Source organism: Mobula hypostoma, chromosome 19 (assembly GCF_963921235.1).
Source record: "Mobula hypostoma chromosome 19, sMobHyp1.1, whole genome shotgun sequence".
Lineage (NCBI taxonomy): Eukaryota > Metazoa > Chordata > Chondrichthyes > Myliobatiformes > Myliobatidae > Mobula > Mobula hypostoma.
In genome coordinates this window covers 17,988,964-18,008,530 of record NC_086115.1, presented here as the reverse complement: position 1 = coordinate 18,008,530, position 19,567 = coordinate 17,988,964, and the positions used below count along the sequence as shown (strand labels likewise).

At 46.6% G+C, this 19,567-nt stretch overlaps 1 protein-coding gene across 3 annotated transcripts; it reads left to right on the top strand.

Annotated features, from left to right (window-relative positions):
* Positions 1–44: 44 nt before the first annotated feature.
* stn1 (STN1 subunit of CST complex) lies at positions 45–18,255 on the top strand. Of its 3 annotated transcripts, none has more exons than XM_063071443.1 (10): positions 45–122; positions 958–1,146; positions 5,516–5,611; positions 10,233–10,304; positions 12,882–13,037; positions 13,821–13,938; positions 15,041–15,236; positions 15,757–15,879; positions 16,300–16,372; positions 17,863–18,253. In XM_063071443.1, exons 2-10 carry the CDS (start codon positions 1,017–1,019, stop codon positions 18,024–18,026), a joined length of 1,128 nt encoding a protein of 375 aa, XP_062927513.1. In that variant the 5' UTR covers positions 45–122; positions 958–1,016; the 3' UTR covers positions 18,027–18,253. The 3 variants fall into 3 exon arrangements, with proteins under 3 accessions (XP_062927513.1, XP_062927514.1, XP_062927512.1); XM_063071444.1 differs by lacking the exon at positions 45–122 and adding an exon at positions 219–247; XM_063071442.1 differs by lacking the exon at positions 45–122 and adding an exon at positions 291–770 and having other exon boundaries at positions 17,863–18,255.
* The last annotated feature ends 1,312 nt before the right edge of the window (positions 18,256–19,567 follow it).

Here is a 19,567-nt window from a genome sequence, read left to right as displayed (position 1 = left end):
TCCCGCCCTCTCCTCGATCCCACCTCCGAATGACACTCGCAACAGCCAATTAGCGCCTACGTCCGCGGAGGACCGAGTCGACTTCCAGTTCAGTGCAATCGAGCGGCGTTCATCTGCAGATGGTAAGTGACTCACGCGTCCTCGGAGGACCGCTCCTTCCTCCAGTATGGAGCAATCGAGTGGCGAAGATGGCGGGTATTCCATTGGGAGTGTCAGGCGGCTGAGGCCTCCGTCTATGTCGCCTACTGTGTCAGTGACAACCCCAAATCATCCTGTCCCTGGCTCTGCAGGCCGTGGATAACATTCGCAGTGTCTGTGGTGTAACTGGTCGCATGCCTCGGGGGATAAGGAAGGTCCAGGCCGGGGGAGTGGGCTTTGAGGACGGAAGTAAAACCTGTTCCTGAAGTGATTCCTGCTGTTCTGTACATAGTTAGGAACACGTTATAGAACGGGAGCAGGAAATTTATATTACGGAAAAAGGAAAATAGCAGAGAATATTAGAAAATGTTTTTGCATGTTTTCATGAAAGAAGATGCACAATGTTAATAAATACAACTCAAATATCTTGTGGATAGTTCCGTGGGTTGACGGTGATTCCTGTCCGGTTTTGTGGGCTTTGAGATGACTGATGAGCTCCCCACCAGTCAGCAGGAGATAGCTGACATCTAGTGGGTAGTTATCTTTGCCTGTGATGAAACATTTTCGTCGACAGTTTTCGTCACTGTCCCCCACTCCTCGTTCTTTCCTCCAGTTCACCTTCAGCATCATAGGTAGATTGCATTCCACTCTCATTCCTATTCTCTGCTTACTCAACCTCTGGGGCTTGGAGGACAATGGGGCCCAGTTTTTGGGGTTAGTCTCACTAGAGACTCTATTGTCCAGCATTGAGCGGTAAATAAACCGGGTACATTTGGTGTTGAGGGATTTAACAACTCCATTGGTTTTAATTTTCAACAGCAGGGACACTTGCCTTCGTCTGGTTGCTTTCTGGTGATGTGAAAGAGACCGAGGCATTAATGGCTCACTATGAGAGTGCAGAGGACCCTGTACCACCCATTCGGTGGGGCCTGGACCCAGTACATGGAGCATTTGCCAAACTCTATATCCGGGACATCCTTGAACTCAAGAGCTCTCGGCATATTCCAGGTAAATCAGTGGTTGACTATTAAATTGTCCGTTTAGGTGGTGGTAAATCAGGTAGAGGATGGGTTAGATTAGATGAAAGAGGCTACAGAAGGTTGGACTTGGTTAGCCCCATCCGAGGCACTAGACTCCCCACCATCGAAAGCAGTGCCTCATTATTAAGGACACTAGCCATCAGGGACATACTCTCTTCTACCATCGGAAAGGAGGTACAGAAGCCTGAACTCAACTTTCAAGGAATAGCTTCTTCTCCTCTGCCATCAGATTTCTGAATGGACACTACCTCACTATTCCTGGTTTGCACTATTTATGTATTTGTGATTTATGGTGTTTTTGTTTTTTGTCTTGCGTTGTACTGCTGCGACCAGACAGCAAATTTCATTGCATATGTCAGTGATGATAAACCTGATTCTGACACTGTTCCATCAAACAGCCCCATGAGAAGGGCAGTGCAGGTTACACAAAGTAAAGCCCTTCAACATCTTCGATTCACTGCTCCCAGGTGTAGAGTATGGTTTATACATTCATGCAATATTCTAGAAACTGGAAATCTGGAGCAACACACAAAATGCTGGAGGAACTCAGCAGGCCAGACAGCATCTACGGAGAGGAATTGACAAACTACATTTCAGGCTGGGGCCTTTCATCAGGACTGGAAAGCAAGGGGGAAGAAGTCATAAAAAGAAGGTGGGGAGAGGGGAGGAGTAAAAGCTGGCTGGTGATAGGTGAGACCAGATTGGTGGGGGGGGGGCAGATGAAGTGAGAAGCTGGGAGATGGTAGGTGGAAGAGGTAAAGGGCTGAAGAAGAAGGAATCTAATGGGAGAGGAGAGTGGACCATGGAAGAGTGGCGTCAGAGGGAGATGGTGGGCAGGTGAGGGGAAGAGACGAGAGGAAAACCAGAATCGGGAATAGAAAAAGACAGAAAGGGAAGGGGAGTAATTACCTGAAATTAGTGGAATGGATGTTCGTGCCAGGAGCAAGTTCCACTCCTGAAAAAGGGTCTCAGTCCAAAACCACTCTCTTTCCCTCCACAGATGCTCCCTTTTTGCTGAGTTCCACTAGCACCTCGTGTGTGGTTATGCATAGTATCTTTGGTTAAAATGAAACAGAAATGTGGCAAATGTTAATCAGACTGGGCGTTATGAGGAGAGGACCAGAACTAATGTTTCAGTGCTGGAGAGGGTTTCCAGCCAATGTACAATATCTCCTTTGGGTGATGAAGCTACTGCTCACAAGGACCCTCTGGTGGTGGCCATCAGATAATGCGGTGGTTCAATCTGAACTGTTACAGTTACAGGTCATTTAACCTCTTCAACCTCCTGAAACATCAACTCTCTATTCCCCTGCATGGATGCTGTATGACCTTTGAGCTTCTCCTGCTGATTGCGTGTTGCATCTGGAGTCATGTCTCCAACTGCATCCAACTCCTTGGACTCATCAGTAATTCCATCCAACTCTGCAATTTCATCAATCTGAATGTTCAATTTGTCTGATTGATGGAGCAAAATTAAGCTTATAAAGTAGTTTTCACAATCCAGTCTTGGCAGGATCAGCAGAGTGGGCCATTCAGCCCATCATGTCATGGTAGTTCTTTATTCCATTCACCATTTCTTCCACTACAGGCCAGCAGATCTTTCCCCTTCAAACGTTTGTTCCATTCTATTAAAAGTCTCTGTTGAACCCTCCCCAACAGCATAACTAGTAGCCAGTCAATGTAACTTGCTGAGTTGGAGAAGTTACCCTTGCTTCTCTAGGTCCCTTGGTGCCTGCCACCCCCCTTAACATTGGCATCAAAGTCAGATTTATTATCAGTGAAGTACTTTGTAAAATTTGTTCTTTGCTGCAGAGGTACAGTGCAAGATGTAAAAATGACTTTAACTTACAAAAATAAATAATGTGAATGACAAGTAGTGAGGTAGTATTTCTCTGAAGATGGCACCTGCAAACAGTGTGAACAAGGGCAACATCCTCCAGTTCACCACATTACTACTTTCACATCTTTTATGTTTTTATCTTTCTTTCACGTGTGGTTCTGCAACTGCTAGAGCCTGTGATCTACATTTTGGTGGTGTATTTTTTTAATCGATTCAGCGATCTGGTGCTTAGCTGTCTCCGAGGGTGTTCGGTGAGGCTTCAAATGAAGTGTGCAACCAAGAAGCCTGGACACAGGGCACGAGCCCATGATCAACTCTATTCTCTCTGATTAAAGTATTGAGGAAGATTGAAAACTTCGAGGCGCCAGCGGCAGGCGTGTGTGTGTTCGGCGCCGTCTATCAGCCTCTCACTTCCTGATGCTAGTGGAAGGTGTCTGCATATGATGGTCTCTCTCTCTTTCCTCACTTGCTGCTCCCAAAGGAAGGTCTCTGTGTTCGAATGATCTCTCCCCCTTGTTGCTGTCAGAGGAGGATGCCGGAGTCCTGGGTCTTGGGCAAGGTTTAATGGACATGATTTGTGGATTGGACTCTGTAATTCATGTTACCATGTGTTTCTGGTTGCCCCTTTTTTTTTGTTGCTATTTTGAGCAATTTTGAATCGGGGCAGCCTGCACATAACAAAACACCGAGCTGAACTGAATATTTGATGGTTCCATTTAATATCAGAGAATGCATGCAGTATACAACCTGAAATTCTCACTCTCTGAAGACATCCACGAAACAGAAGAAAAATTCAAGAATGAATGACAGGAAGAACATTAGATCCCCAAAGCACAAGCAGCAGCAAAGCAACAACTCTCCCCCTACCCCCACTTATTCCAGTAAGATGCATTAGCCTCCCCATCACCCACCATGCAAGCAATAGCAAAGCCCCAAAGAGACCATGGTGTAGAGTGTATCAATGAGCCATCAGTTCGACGTGCCACAGGCGTGCGCGCTCAAGAGCTGCTCTCGAGAGAGAGAGAGAGAGAAGCTGCCACAGCAAGAAGGGAGACCAACAGCCCACTGTTTTGATATTACAGTTTGCAGCATGGCTTTTGTTTCAAGTTCCCCGACTCAAGAATTGGCAGCAAACTCTCTATCATTCTCGAGAAAGAGAGAGAGCTATCACTGGAGTGCAACGACATCTGACAGCCACACCTACTATCTCAGTGTTCCAATCTCCTACGACGCTTTAGTTGGCGACACCAGTGGGAATCAAGGTGTCCACAAGGACGCTCCCCCAAGGTGCACATCTTCTAGGCTGCTCCTGTAGGTATTGTAAACGACTGCCTGGCGCACTCTGGTACTGTATTGGAAACTCAATGCCGTGAAGAACTGCAGTTTGAATGCAGCTGTAGATCACGGACTCCAACAGGACCCAGGCCACCTTGAAAAGGAAAGAAAAGACATTAGGGAGAAGAATTTAAACAGTTTCACTGGAAGAAGTCGCTCTCTGGTGCCACCTTTAGTTTCTCCCTGGACTCTTCGATTTTTGTGTTTTATATTCTATGTTTTTTACTTTATTTTTCCCGTTTGTGTGATTTGGTGTTTTTTTTTGCGTGAGTGGGTGGGGGAGTGGGATTTGATGTTATTCCTTGAAAGGGTTCCATGCCTTTCGTTGTTTTATGATTGTGGGAAAGACGAATCTCAGGGTTGTATACCGCATACCTACTTTGATATTAAATGTATTTTGAATCTTTATAGACTGTTCAGAAATCTGATGGTAGAGGGGAAGAAGTTGTTCCCAAATCACTGAGTTTGTGTTTTCAGGCTCCTGTATCTCCACCCCAATGGTAGTAATAAGAGAGGGCATGTTCCTAATGGTGAGGATCTTTAATGGTGGATGCTGCCTTCTTGAGATGTCTTTGATGCCCCTATTGAAACTGTCATGGGTTTTTCCCCTCCTTGTTTCTGAGGAATATTCTGTGTGAAATGTGTCATGATCCATGCATGTCTGTTTTCCCAATGGGAGTCTCCCTCCTCCTGACACCATTAGTGGTCTCGTCACAGTTTACTGCATTTCCGAGAGTTTATATCCATGAACGTTAATTGGTGAGATGACCTGTTTGCCCTAATAAATTAATAAATACATACAAGAACTAATAAATATCAGAAGATCACTGGACCTGGTACTGGCCACCGACAAGTTCTACACAAGGCTGGAGGAGCTATGCTATGTCCAGCCTGAAAAACAATCGACCCGAGAAGTCACCAGTGTACTCTCATTAGGCATCTTAACACCCACTCTATATCTGCCCCATTGATCCCAGGGCCCCAACTTTTCTGAAGTTTATTTTGTCACACTTGTCAAACATCTTTTGAATGTTCACACCTCACACCTGCCATCTTCAGCTGTTGCTTCCTTTAGTTAAAGACTTCAACCCAGCCTGTACCTGAGGCTCTGCAAGTGTTTGCTCTCACAAAGGAGGTCTCAGATTTTGTTTCCCTTGCACAGGTGTGTTTTTCTATAAGACCCATCCCATCAGCAAGGTGGACATCCTGGGGACTGTGGTCCAGAGGCAGGAGAAGGAGAAGCGGTGCATTTTTGGAGGTTGGTGATTCCAGTGGCTTCTGTGTTTGTTCCTTGACTCAGCAGCTTGTAGCCTGAGTATCCAGGTGAGGCTGGGCTGGGACCGACTGGGACACTGCCTCATTCAGTGGGAGCTGCTGCTCTGAGCAGGGCAAGCTGCTGCTCTAATTCCCACCTTCTTGTGTTAACATCATGTACACCATACAGCCCAACTTAAAGACCCCCCCTCCCCCATACACACACACCAACCCTGGTCTCAGTGCCAGAGTTATCTTCCCCTATGGAAGAGGAGATATGTGAATAAGCTGCCAGAGGAAGTGGTAGAGGCAGCTAAAAGTACAGTGTCTAAGGTATTTGGACAAGTTCATGAATAGGAAAGGTTTTGAGGGATAATGGCCAAACACAGCCAAATGGGGTCATCTTAGGCAGACACTTGATCAAAAGGGATGAGATGAAAGAGGTGACTGAAGAGACTGTGGAGGCATTTCAAGAAACACTAGATTCTGAAATGGTTCTGGAAGACTGGAAAATTGAAAATGTCTCTCCGCTCTTCGAGAGAGGCAGAAGAAAGGAAATTATAGGCCAGTTAGTCCGACCTCAGTGGTTGGGAAAATGTTGGAGTTGATTGTTAAGGATGTGGTTTCGGGGTGCTTGGAGGCATATGATAAAATAAGCCGTAGTCAGTCTGACTTCCTCAAAAGAAAATCTTGCCTGACAAATCTGCTGGAATTCTTTGAAGAAATAACTAACAGGATAGACAAAGGAGAATAAGTTGATATTGTGTCTTTGGATTTTCAGAAGGACTTTGACAAGGTGCCAAACATGAGGCTGCTTAACAAGCTATGGGCCCATGGTATTACAGGAAAAATTCCAGTATAGATAAAGCGGTGACTGACAGGCAGGAGGCAAAGAGCAGGAATAAAGGGAGTCTTTTCTGGTGGGCTGCCAGTAGAAGAAATGAAAGGGTTGACTATTTTCTAACTGGAGAGAAAATACAAAAATCTGAGGTGCAAAGGGACTTGGGAGTCCTTGTGCAGGATTCCCTGAAGGTTAATTTGCAGGTTGAGTCTGTGGTGAGGAAGGCAAATGTGATGTTAGCATTCATTTCAAGAGGACTAGAATATAAAAGCAAGGATGTAATGCTGAGACTTTATAAAGCACTGGTGAGGCCTCACTTGGAGTATTGTGAGCAGTTTTGGGCCCCTTAGCTTAGAAAGGATGTGCTGAAACTGGAGAACGTTCAAAGGTGGTTCACAAAAATAATTCTAGGTTTGAATGCCTTGTTATATGAAGAGTGTTTGAAGGCTTTGGGCCTGTATTCATTGGAATTCTAAAGAATGAGGGGTGACCTCATTGAAACCTATCAAATAGTGAAAGGCCTTGATAGAGTGGATGTGGAGAGGATGTTTCCTATGGTAGGAGAGTATGAAACCAGAGGGGCAGCATCAGAATTGAGGGGCGTACTTTTGGAACTGAGATTAGGAAGAATTTCTTTAGCCAAAGAGTGGTGAATCTGTGGAATTTTTTGCCACAGGCATTTGTGAAGGCCAAGTCTTTATGTGTACTTAAGGTAGAAGTTGATAAATTCTTGATTGATCAGGGCATGAAGGGATAAAGGGAGAAGGCAGGTGACTGGCGCTGAGAGGGAAGATGTATCAGCCATGATGAAATGCCGGAGCAGACTCGATGGGCCAAATGACCTAATTTTGCTCCTGTGTCTAATGGCCTTATGGCCTGTTCTCGTGCTGTATAACTCTTGACTTAACTCCCCCTTCCCCTCCCCCCACCAGCTCCAGAGACCAGTTGCTCTCACCACTTGGCCAGTGTCCCTTATGCTGCCCCCCCCCACCCCCGAGCCTTTGGCAGCACAGTGATAGTGTCTATAAAAAAGTATTCGTTCCCTCTGCCACCCCCCCTGGAAATTTTCATGTTTTATTGCATTACGATATTGAACCACAGTGCATTTAATTGGGCTTTTTTTGATAGTGATCAGCAGAAAAAGACTCATGTCAAAGTGAAAACAGATCTCTACAAAGTGATCTAAATGAATTGCAAATATAAAATACAAAATAATTGATTGCATAAGTATTCACCCCTTTCAAGTCAGTATTTAATAGATGCATCTTTGGCAGCAATTATAGCCTTGCGTCTGTGTGGCCAGCTTTGCACATCTGGACACTGCAATTGTTTCCCATTCTTCTTTACAAAACTGCCCAAGTTCTGTCAGACTGTGTGGGAATTGTGAGCAAACAGCCCTTTTCAAGTTCACCCACAAATTCTCAATTGGATTGAGGTCTGAACTGTGATTTGGCCACTCCAGGACATTGTTTTGAAACCATTTCTGTTTAGCTTTGGCTTTATGCTTGAGGTCATTGTTTTGCTGGAAAATAAATCTCCTCCCAAGTCACAGTTCTTTTGCAGACTGCATCAGATTTTCCTCCAGGATTTCCCTGTATTTTGCCGTATTAATTTTACCCCTCTACATTTCAGGCCTGCTACAGTGAAATCCCCACAGCATGATGCAGCCACCACCGTGCTTCATGATATGGATAGTGTATTTTTGATGATGTGTGATGTTTGGCTTACGGCAAACATACCATTAAGTTTGATGGTCAAAAGGCTCAATTTTGGTTTCATCAGACCATAGAACCTTCTTCCAGCTGACTTCAGAGTCTCCCACGTGCCTTCTGGCAAATCTAGCTGAGATTTCATGTGAGTTTTTTTCAGCAGAGGCTTTCCCTTTGCCACGCTCCCATAAAGCTGCGACTGGTGAAGCACCTTGGCAGCGGTTGTTGTATGTGCAGTCTCTCCCTTCTCAGCTACTGAAGCTGGTAACTCCTCCAGAGTTGTCATAAGTCTCTTGATGGCCTCCTCACTAATCCCCTTCTTGCATGGTCACTCAGTTTTTGAGTATGGCCTGCTCTAGGCAGATTTACAGTTTATATAATACTGGACAACGGGTGACCTGTTGGGGCACCCTTTGAGAGAAGGGTAGTACAATCTGATGTGACCAGAATGAACATTAAATTTTCCTGAATGCTATTGGTATTGCTTTGCTTTGGAAACTGAAGTAGAAAACCTTAGTTTATTAAAGAAGAATGATGCGTAGCAAAGCAAATATAGCTCCTCCTCGTTTAACAAAGGAAACTTTTGATGGCATCATTTCTGGTTTATCTGCCATCCTCGTGCCTCTCTTTGTCATTCTGGAGATGTGCAGTCCTTTCATCCCCCGTCTCTTCATCTCTTCTGCTGTTTGTTCTTTGTCTCTGATCCTGGAGACGTGCATTTCTCAGCTCCTTTGTCTCTTCCTCTCTCCTCCTTCTGTGCCTGTTTCTGTCATCCTGGAGACGTGCATGCCTCTCCTCCTCTGTCTCTTCTTCTCTCATCTTTTTTTGTCCTGACTCTTTGATCCTGGAGTCGTGCAGCCCTGGCCTCATCCAATTCTTGTTCTCTCCCTTTCCTTGCCACTTACCGACGATGTTTGGCGTCATCTCTTGACCATAATGTCCCTCTTCCCTTTTCACGCGGCATAATTAGGCTGACCTTTTTTTTTACCCTAATGCTGGATAGAAGATACGAAGCAGTAACACCAAAGGATGCTGATTATTCTTGATGATGTGGTTGGTGCTCTCCTAAATGGACGTGATATAGTCACTGCTGTCCTTTGACTGCAGCAAAGGGTTTTATGGGTGTCTCGAAGTACGTCATTACAATGAGATTTAATTACCTCTTATTGGTGGGTGGCAGTTAGATCTGTCCCAATCCTGCACACGCTGACGGGATTAGCAGAATGTGGCCCCTTGAAATAGAGCTGCCCTGCCCTTTTGCTCCAGTAGGTCTTGCTGTCGCGTCCCGATTTCCATAATGGTGGATCAGCTCCCGGGTTAAAAGGGAGCCTGTTGATTTTCCATTCCTTGATGATTGACTTAACTGTTACTCCAAGGGATATTCATGACTTGGAAGTTTTCTTGTGTCCATCTCCTGAGTTGTGCTTTTCAATAATCTTTCTGTGGAATTGCTTGCAGTGTTCTTTTGTCTTCATGGTGTAGTTATTGCCAGCAGATTGACTCACCAGCAGTTGGACCTTCCAGATACAGGTGTATTTTTACTACATTCAGTTGAAACACCGTGACTGCACACAGGTCTCCAAAAACATATCTCCATTTAACTAATTATATGACTTCTAAAACCAATTGTCTGCACCAGTGATGATTTGGTGTGTCATATTAAAGGGGAGGGGCGGTGAATATTTATGCAATCAATTATTTTGTATTTTATATTTGCAATTCGTTTAGATCACTTTGTAGAGATCTGCTTTCACTTTGACACAAAAGAGTCTTTTTCTGTTGATCAGTGTCAGAAAAGCCAAGTTAAATCCACTGTGATTCAATGTTATAAAACAATAATACATGAAAACTTCCAAGTGGGAGGGTGAATACTTTTTATAGGCACTGTAGTTCTGGAGCCTGCGTCATGCGTTATGTAGATTGCAGAATGCCCTGGGATATCCTCAGTAAATTAGAAACATAGAAAACTACTGCACAATACAGGCCCTTCAGCCCACAATGCTGTGTTACTCGTGTTACCCACATGACCCATATCACCTGTATTATCCTTCTCACATGTTACCTGTGCTTTGCAGTGGATGACGGGACTGGAGTCATAAGTTGTTTGTGGTGGAAGAAGCAAACACCCGTGGAAATCACCAAACCAGGTACAGAACTTGCTTCAATCCTTCCAACACTTAGCACTGGCGGCTGGCATACAACGCCTACCTTTGTTTGTCCGTATTGGTGCTGAGGCTCTGCAATCCTCTCCACAGTCCTGTTGGAGAGTGCTCCATCATTTAGACCCAAAATCAGTGAATGAGTAACCATGCTGTAGGGTGATGAAGAATTTGGTAAAAGTTCAGGAGTGGATTAATAAATGTTCAAAAGAAGAATTTTCAATTTTAAATCTTTTTTTTGAATTATTATTGAAAATCAACAAAAAAATACATTAAAGTGGTCAAATCAACATATCAATATGTACAATTAAACTATCAAATAACTGATTAACCTAGCTAAACAGTATACCAATAATAATAAGAAAAAACAAAATGTTAAAACTGAAGGGTCTCGGCCCGAAACGTCAACTGTACCTCTTCCTAGAGATGCTGCCTGGCCTGCTGCGTTCACCAGCAACTTTTTTGTGTGTTGCTTGAAATTCCAGCATCTGTAGATTTCCTCGTGTTTGAAATGTTAAAACTATTTTTTTTTTTGGAAAAAAGAACCCCTACTAACTAAAACAAAAAAAAAACCCTACTAACCGAAAAAAAAACGAGAGGAAAAAAAACCCATTGGGAGCACACCCCCGCAGCTGTACGCCATACAAGCTTCCATAAAAGAAAAACATCAATCCGCCAACGAAAGCCAATTACACAAGAATCAGAAGGGGACTGTCTTAATTAACTCAAAAGAAGAATTGTAGGGATGTACGGAAGGAGATTTTGGGATATGCCCAGGTAACAAACAGGGTCCGTTTTCACCCATGTCCTTCAGTCGATTTTGTCTGCAAATTAGAAAATACACAAAAATCACTCAATACTTCCACAGCACTGTAATGAATACATCAAAAACTCATCAGACTGACAAAAAAGAACAATTACTAGGAGTAGGGAGAGAGAAGTAGACTGGTTCTGCTTTGACTGTGTATGTACATCAGATTTATTATCACCAGCATATGTTGCAAAACTCGTTGTCTTTGCAGCCGTAGTACAATGCAATAGCAGAGAGAAACTGAATTACAGTAAATATATATACATATGTAATACACATAAAATAAGTAGAGCAAAAATAAAAACTTCAAAAAGTAGTGAGGTAGTATTCACGGGTTCAATGTCCATTCAGAAATCGGATGGCAGAGGGGAAGAAGCTGTTGCTGAATTGTTGAGTGTGTGGCTTCAGGCTCCTGTACCTCCTTTCTGATGGTAATAGTGAGAAGCAGGTGATGGAGATCCTTAATCATGGATGCTGTCTTTTTGAGGCATTGCTCCTTGAAAATGTCTTGGAGACTCTGGAGGCTGGTGAATTTAACAATGCTATCAGAGTAAGTATCTGTAAGACAGATGTTGGTGACACAGGATGGCCTGGACTCAAATCATGACAGTACCTTGTCCCACAGGGGACAGTGACTAGGTAATCCACTTCAGTATCCACTGACGGTCAGGTAGAGCCCAAGATAGCAGGCAAAACAAGTGCGGAGGAATTTAAAAAAATTTTATTTAGAGATTCAGAGATTTCAAAGGTACATTTAATGTCAGAGAAATGTATACAATATACATCCTGAAATACTTTTTCTTCGCAACCATCCATGAAAAACAGAGGAGTGCCCCCAAAGAACGAATGACAGTTGAATACTAGAACCCCAAAGCCTCCCCCCCCAGCTCCCCTCTCCCACGCATAAGCAGCAGCAAAGCACCAATCTCCCTCCCCCACCAGTAAAAAAAGGTATTGGCACCCACCACCAAGCACACAAGCATACAGCAAAGCATCAGCAAAGACACAACTTGCAGTACCCCAAAGGCTACTCGTTCACCCAGTATTCGACATACCACAGGCTCTCTCTCTCTCCCTAATAAGGGAGAAAGTGGTGTCTCCATTTCAGAGCGAGAGGGAAGACATAACAAGAAACTCGCTGATTTACGATGTTAAAAGTCTGTTGTGTCACTTTTTCCAAACTCTGTGCCCAAAGAACTTGGGTCTCTGGGCACACAGCCAGCAGCTAGCTTGCTGCTTTCGATCTTCCATCTCCCACGACACACTAGTTTCCTGCAGAGACACTGACCTTCGGTCCGCCCAGAGCCATGAGATCCCGGAACTCCGAAGGTGAGCTAATCTTTTAGCTCGCATCCTTGGCATATCGAATAATGGCCAGTGACGAAACCCCGAGAGCGGGTCCCATTCCTGCAAAGAACCAATGTCAGCCTGTAACTCCAGCTCAGGGTCTTCAAAAGAGCCCTGAAAGGGAAAACTAGAGATATTAAAGATAGAAATAGAGCTGTTTCTGAAGATGTAAGCAAAGGAACCGCCGTTAGGTGCCATTGTCTACAGTAACAGCCCCTCCGACCCAATGAACCCCCAATTACACCCATGAACACTAGCTCACTATTTTGCACGACTTACTTACTTTTTATATATTCCTTGTTTGTAATATATCATTTTTATTTATGTATTGCACTGTACTGCTGCCAAAAACAACAAATTTCATGACAGATGTGATGATAATAAGCTGATTCCGGCTCCTCCTGCAGCTTTGCCCTCCAGGGGCCTGAACCTCCTTGACCAGCTGAGCCGCATCACCAGACTGGAACACGACAACTCCCGCTTGGACCTGGGTGATGTTGTCCAGGTCCGGGGACGCATCAGGGATTATAGAGAACGACGGGAAATCAGTAGCACCAGCATCAGTGAGTGGCTCAGGGCAGGATAGGGGGGAGACAACGGGTGGGGGCAGGGTGGGGGGAGAGAATGGTCAGGGGCAGGGTGGGGGGAGAGAATGGGAGGGGGCAGGGTGGGGGAGAGAACGGCAGGGGCAGGGTAGGGAGGAGAAAATGGGAGGGGACAGGGTGGGGGGGAAATGGGAGGGGAGGAAGCAGGGTGGGGGAGGGAGAGAATGGGCGGGGCAGGGTGGGGGGGAGAACGGGTGGGGGCAGGGTGGGGGAGGGAGAGAACGGGAGGGGGCAGGGCGTGGGGAGAGAACAGGAGGGGACATGGGGGAGAGAATGGGCGGGGATAGGGTGGGGGGAGAACGGGCGGGGGCAGGGTGTGGGGAGAGAATGGGAGGGGACAGGGTGGGGGGAGAGAACGGGCAGGGACAGGGTGTGGGGAGAGAATGGGAGGGGACAGGGTGGGGGGAGAGAACGGGAGGGGGCAGGGTGTGGGGAGAGAATGGGAGGGGACAGGGTGGGGGGAGAGAACGGGCAGGGACAGGGTGGGGGGAGAACGGGAGGGGGCAGGGTGTGGGGAGAGAATGGGAGGGGGCAGGGTGGGGGGAGAATGGGCGGGGACAGGGTGGTGGAGGGAGAGAACAGGAGGGGGTAGAGTGGGGGGATAACGGGAGGGGACAGGGTGGGGGGGTGAGAACGGGAGAGGCAGAGTGGGGGGGGGATAACGGGAGGGGGCAGGGTGGGGGGTGGTTCTGCCCTGGGCTGGGGTAACTCCTGCTCTGGTTATGTTCTCTTTCCCTGTAGCCAAGCTGGTCGACCCTGTCTTCACCATACAGATCTCCCGCATGCTGGAGCTGCCTCACCTTTACCGCAGCTTCTACGACAAACCGTGTCAAGTTCCAAAGGACAGCATGGAAGCGAAGTGAGAATGGAGGATAAGTGGGAGGTTGGGGGGGGGGGCAGCTCAAGCATTGGGATACGGAAAGCAGTGAGAGGTGTGCGGCAGGAGGAGGAATGTGAGGAGAGAGCGGGAAGGATCCGGGGGAGGGGGTGGTGGTGAACAGAAACAGGAGGGAGAGGTCGACTGATGGTGATGATTAAGGGACTGATGATGATCTCACTGCTGTTTCCCTGAGCACTCGGCCCAGTTTTGCCTGTCTGCTTGCTCTCTGTCCAACTTTGGTGGCACAGAGGGTAGCGATTAGTGTAATGTTATTACGGTGCCAGGGATTAGGGTTTAGCGCCCGCTGCTGTCTGTAAGGACTTTGTACGTTCTCCCCATGACCATGTGAGTTTCCTCCAGGTGCTCCAGTTTCCTCCCACATTCCAAAGACCTAAGGGTTAGAGTTAGTAAGTTGGTGCTACGTCGGTGCTGGAAGTCTGGCACCACTTGCAGGCCGCCCTGCACAATTCTCACTGATTTGATTTCAGAATCAGAATCAAATTTATTATCACTGGCATATGACATAAAATTTGCTAACTTAGCAGCAGCAGTACAATACAAGACATAATAATATAGAAAAAAATAAATGAGTAAATCAATTACAATGAGTATATATATATATATGTGTGTATTAAATAGTTAAATTAAAAGTAGTGCAAAGCAGAAATATGTTTTAAAAAATTGAGGTGGTGTTCATGGGTTCAGTGTCCATTTAGGAATCAGATAGCAGAGGGGAAGAAGCTGTTCCTGAATCACTGAGTGTATGCCTTCAAGCTTCTGTACCTCCTTCCTGACTGTAGCAATAGGAAAAGGGCATGTCCTGACTGATGTGGGTCCTTAGTAACAGATACCGCCTTTCTGAGGCACCGCTCCTTGAAAGTATCTTTGATACTCTGGACGCTACCCAAGATGGAGCTGACTAATTTTACAACTTCCTGTAGCTTCTTTCAGTCCTGCACAGTAGGAAATGCAAATTTAATGCAAATGGTACATTTCATTTTATGTTTCAATGTACATGTGAGTAATAAAGCTAATCTTATCTGTAATCTCTCTCTCCCTGCTTGCATTGCCTCATCCCCAGTGAAGACGGAACGTGCATCCTTTCCCTGCAAAGCCAGATCAAACAGTTTCTGGCTCAGAGCCAAGTGAAGAACTTCTACCAGCGTGAGCTGGAGGCCATCGACTGGTTATCCTGCATTGCTCAGCGCAGTCAGGAAGCATCATGTGGACGAGGCTCGGGTCAAAGCTCGGCTGAGAGCTCAGTGCAGGAGAAAGAGGTGAGGAGATGGGGGCGGTGGTGCACAGGAGATTCTATGATGCTTGTAAACTTGAGGGAGCACAACATACAAAATGCTGGAGGAACTCAGTAAGTGAGGCAACATCGATGGAGGGGAATATACATTTGACGTTTTTGGCCGAGACTCTTCACAGGACTGGAAGGGAAGGACGAGAAGACAGAATAAGCTGGTGGGGGGAAGGGAAAGGAGTTTGAGGTGATAGGTGAGACCAGGTGAGAGAGTTGGTGGGGGAGGGAATGAAGTGAGAAGCTGCTTCCTTTTCAGTACTGATGAACGGTCTTGGCCCAAAACATCGACTGTTTATTCCCCTCCATAGATATTGCCTGACCTGCTAGGTCCCTCCAGCATTTTGTAGGTGGTGAGGGGGCTATGATTTGGGATTGAGAGCAGCAATAAGGAAGGTCTGGCTGGACTGACATTGAATGAGAGGGTTCTCCCTCCTGTGACTGTCTCCTGCCACCACACTATGTGTTTATGTTCTGTTTCCTGTCTGTTTAAGGAGCCTGCGAGCTTGCTATGTGTATCGAGGCAGATTCACACGGCTTTTCAAGAGGCCGTCTCTGCACTGCAGGAGGAGGGAGTCATTTTCCAGAAGGTGGAGGGCCCTAACAAGTTGTACCTGGTAGGTGTCTCGCCTCAATCTAGGGCCTATCCCCCTTCCCTTCCCCCCGAAGACGTACACCATTCTGGATTGGAAGAATAGCACAGTTTCTTCGTCATCACTGAATCTAAACCCAGGACTCTGTCCCTGAAACGCAGGATACCTTCAGCAGAAGTTAAAAGCATTTGCCACCTTCTTCCCAAAGGCACTGAGTGCTGGCTTTGCAGTGAAAGCCCGTAGACTGGGGGAATAAAACCCCCTAACCTGAAGCAGAGTTCAGGCTCAGGGTCCTGGTTTCACTCAAGAAACACGGACCACTGTCTGCACTGAGAGTGTTGGCCCTGGATTCTCCAGATGAGAACCATGTCTATATTGGAACAGGGCTAGTGAGAGGAGTCTGTACTGTACTGACACGCTGGTCTGTTTACAAATTATCCACAGGTCACTGACCAGGAGAAGCAGCTACATGATGTGACACTAGGGATCATTCGCGATGATGCCACAAGACCAAAATGTGAGTGATTTCCTCGGCAGATCTTGCCCTCTTTGGTGAGATTTTTCAAGGGTCCAGGATGGACACTGGACTTGGTGACCACAGTTCGTCCCCCACTCCTCGAATTCCTCAGGGAGATTGTTGGTTGCTCCAGATTCCAGTGTCTACAGTCTCTGGTGTCACCAGAATTCAGCTGCTGTGCAATGGAGGATGTAGTTTGTATAAGACCTTTTAAACATTGAGGGCCATCAAGGAAGGAGTTTGGAGTCCAATAGAACTCAGTTCTGACCCACACAACAACTTTCCTGCAGTCCAGTTCCAGTCAATGCTTCGAACATAAAAATTGAAGCAAGGGTAACCATTCATTCCCTCTCATGGACTAACCTCGTATCACTTGTGTACCTAAAATCCAGCCAGTCTCTGGCTTGAGCACACTCCACAGCCCTCGGGGTGGAGATTTCCAAAGATTCACTTTTATTTGGCTGAAGAATTGCCTTCATCATCTGTGTCCTGAATGCCGGAACTTCATAGAACATTGGGGATGTAGCGTAGCGCAGAAGACTGAGCTTGGACAAACTTGGATGTTTTCTCTGGAGTGGTGGAGACTGAGGGGAGATCTCACTGAGCAGGGGTTCTCAAACTGGGGTCTACGGACCCCTTGTTTAATGGTATTGGTCCATGGCATAAAAATAGTGGTTTATAAGCTTATCAAAGGCATAAATAGAGTAACAGACAATACCCGGGGTTGAAATTCCTAATACCAGAGGGTATGTATTTAAGGTGAGAGTGGTTAATTTCAAAGCAGACGTGAGGGACAAGTTTTTATTATGCAAAGCCTGGCATGGTGGTTACAGGCAGATGTACGTGAGGAAAATGGAAGGAAGTGGACATGGTGTAGGCAGAAGAGTTTAGTTTAGTTGGCCATTTGATTACCAATTTAATTGGTTCGGCACATTGTGGGTCTGTTCCTGTGCTGTAATCTTAAAGTGATTGGAGGAAAGTGTAGGGGGACGTCAGAGTATGGTCTTTACACAGAGAGTGATGAGTGTGTGGAACGCACAGCCAGGGTGGTGGTAGAGGCAGACACATTAGGGACATTTAAGAGACTCTTAGATAGGCACATGGATGATAGAAAAATGGGGGGCTATGTGGGAGGGAAGGGGTAGATTGAGGTTGGAGTAGGTTAAAGGGTCTGCACAATATTGTGGATCGAAGGGCCTGTACTGTGCTGTAATGTTTTATGTTCTGGATACTGGGGCAGACTGGAGCCGTAATGCAGGATCACCTGTACTGGTCTGGGTACTGACGGGGCAGATATGTGACAGTAATGCCGGGCCATCTGTGCTGGTCTGGATACTTACAGGGGAGATGTGAGGTACTGAAAGGCATTTGGGATGAATCAGACTGAAATCTCAAAGTCCCTGGCAATCCTCCTCCAGCCATATCAATTGCTCAGTGTTCAGCTGGGGTCAGAACATCCTTCTGTTTAATTCTTCTTCTCTTTGCACTAGACATCAATAAGGGCTGCCCGTTCCTCCACATTCTGAGCTGCGTGCAGAACTGCTACAGTGCAGGGGTTACCGAGGCAGCAGTGCACAGGGTGCTGAACAGTTTGGAGTGTGCCAGCAAGATCGTCAGTACCATGGAGGGGCACTATACCCCCTCCTGTGCATGAGACTTCTGTCGTTGTGTGCCACATTACTGGACACCGGTGAACGGCCCCTGGGAGCGTAAGGTGTGTGTCGTGACCCCTGCGTGACCGGGGGTGGGTAGAGGTATGTGAGAGCACGTCTCATTCAGGAGTTACGTCGACGTGGACAACAGAGTGACTGCATTAATCACCACAGGTTCTCAGAAAGTAGAGTGGAGATTTGACTATGAATTTATCCAATAAACAATTGCACAATCTTTATTTATCAACAGCGTCTCTTAGAAATATTGTTCCCCTACTTCCCACCGTCACCCAGAACTGCTTATTGTTTGTCAGTGACTCCAGGTGAGCAGAGTTGATGACCACCGTTGTGCATAGTGAGACTCCCTGACCTGTGTGATGGTGGGGAGTGCGGGCGGTCTGTTGTGAGGGGCTGATGACAGCACAGGGACTCACTCCAACTCCCAGGACAGTGAACAGGACCCTACAGTGAGGACGCAGTTCTTGGCTTTGAGTCGTTTTGAGCATCCTCGGGTACTGGCGGGACAGACACAGGCCATTCAGCCCCACTGGGGCTGACTATCCCTGCGGTGATCCCGTGCTCCCCTCTGACCTCACCCACTGAGGTCCACTGGTCCCGCTGCCCTGTGGGATCCCACGTCAAAGGCCCTGAGAGTGTCACTCGCTCGTACGGAGGAGTGACTGGGCCAAAAAGTGTGAGGAGTAACATGACTCTGGTGACCCGAGTGTCGTGACTGCAGCAGTTTGTGTCAGAGCAGTGCGGTAAGGGATAGAGTTATGGAGCAGCATAGCACAGAAACAGTCCCTTTGGCCCACCTGGTCTGTGTCAGCCTGGTTTTCCGCTAGGCCTGTCTACTTCCACCTGCACCACAGCCCTCCATATCCCTCTCATCCGTGTATAGCACTTATCCAGGCTTCTCTTAAATGTTGCAATTTAACCTGCATCTGTCACTTCTGCTGGCAGCTCATTCCACACTTGCACCACGTTCTGAGTGAAGAAGTTCCCCTTCAGCTTCCCCTTAAATATTTTACCTTTCACCCTTAACCTATGATCCCTAATTCTAGTCTTATTTAGCCTGAGGGGAAAAGGCATGTTTGTATGTACTCTCTCTCTCTACCCCTCATAATTCTGTGTATCGCTATCAAATCTCCTCTCATTGTCATTCACTACAGCAAATAAAGTTATAATCTATTCAATTTTTCCCCATATGTACAGTGGGAGGTGATGAGGTTGGCATGCTGAGTTTGAAAGAGTGGGGCAGTGCCCAGGAGAAGATGAACAAGGCAGGGAATGGGGTCAACTCTTATTCCCACTGGCTCCCAGGATGTGTAAATCTCTGGGGTGGGTTTGAGACCTACTCGGGGTTGGAGAACTGTGTGTGTGTGTAAGAGAGAGAGAGAGACGGACGGCCAGAGTAACAGGGCTTGTTTAGCTGTAGGTGTTTCGTCGTTTGTTGTGATCTGTGTTGTGCTGCCAAGCATTGTGGGCATACTATGTTGACACTGAAATGTGTGGTGCCCCTTGCAGGCTGTCCCCAGCATAC

Bases quoted from the DNA above. Each gene is read 5' to 3' on its own strand.
- stn1 (XM_063071442.1), top strand. From the start codon at position 692: ATGAAACATTTTCGTCGACAGTTTTCGTCACTGTCCCCCACTCCTCGT. The intron at 10,305-12,881 runs GTACAGAACTTG...CTCCTCCTGCAG, and splicing joins CGTGGAAATCACCAAACCAG to CTTTGCCCTCCAGGGGCCTG. The intron at 15,237-15,756 runs GTGAGGAGATGG...TGTCTGTTTAAG, and splicing joins GCTCAGTGCAGGAGAAAGAG to GAGCCTGCGAGCTTGCTATG.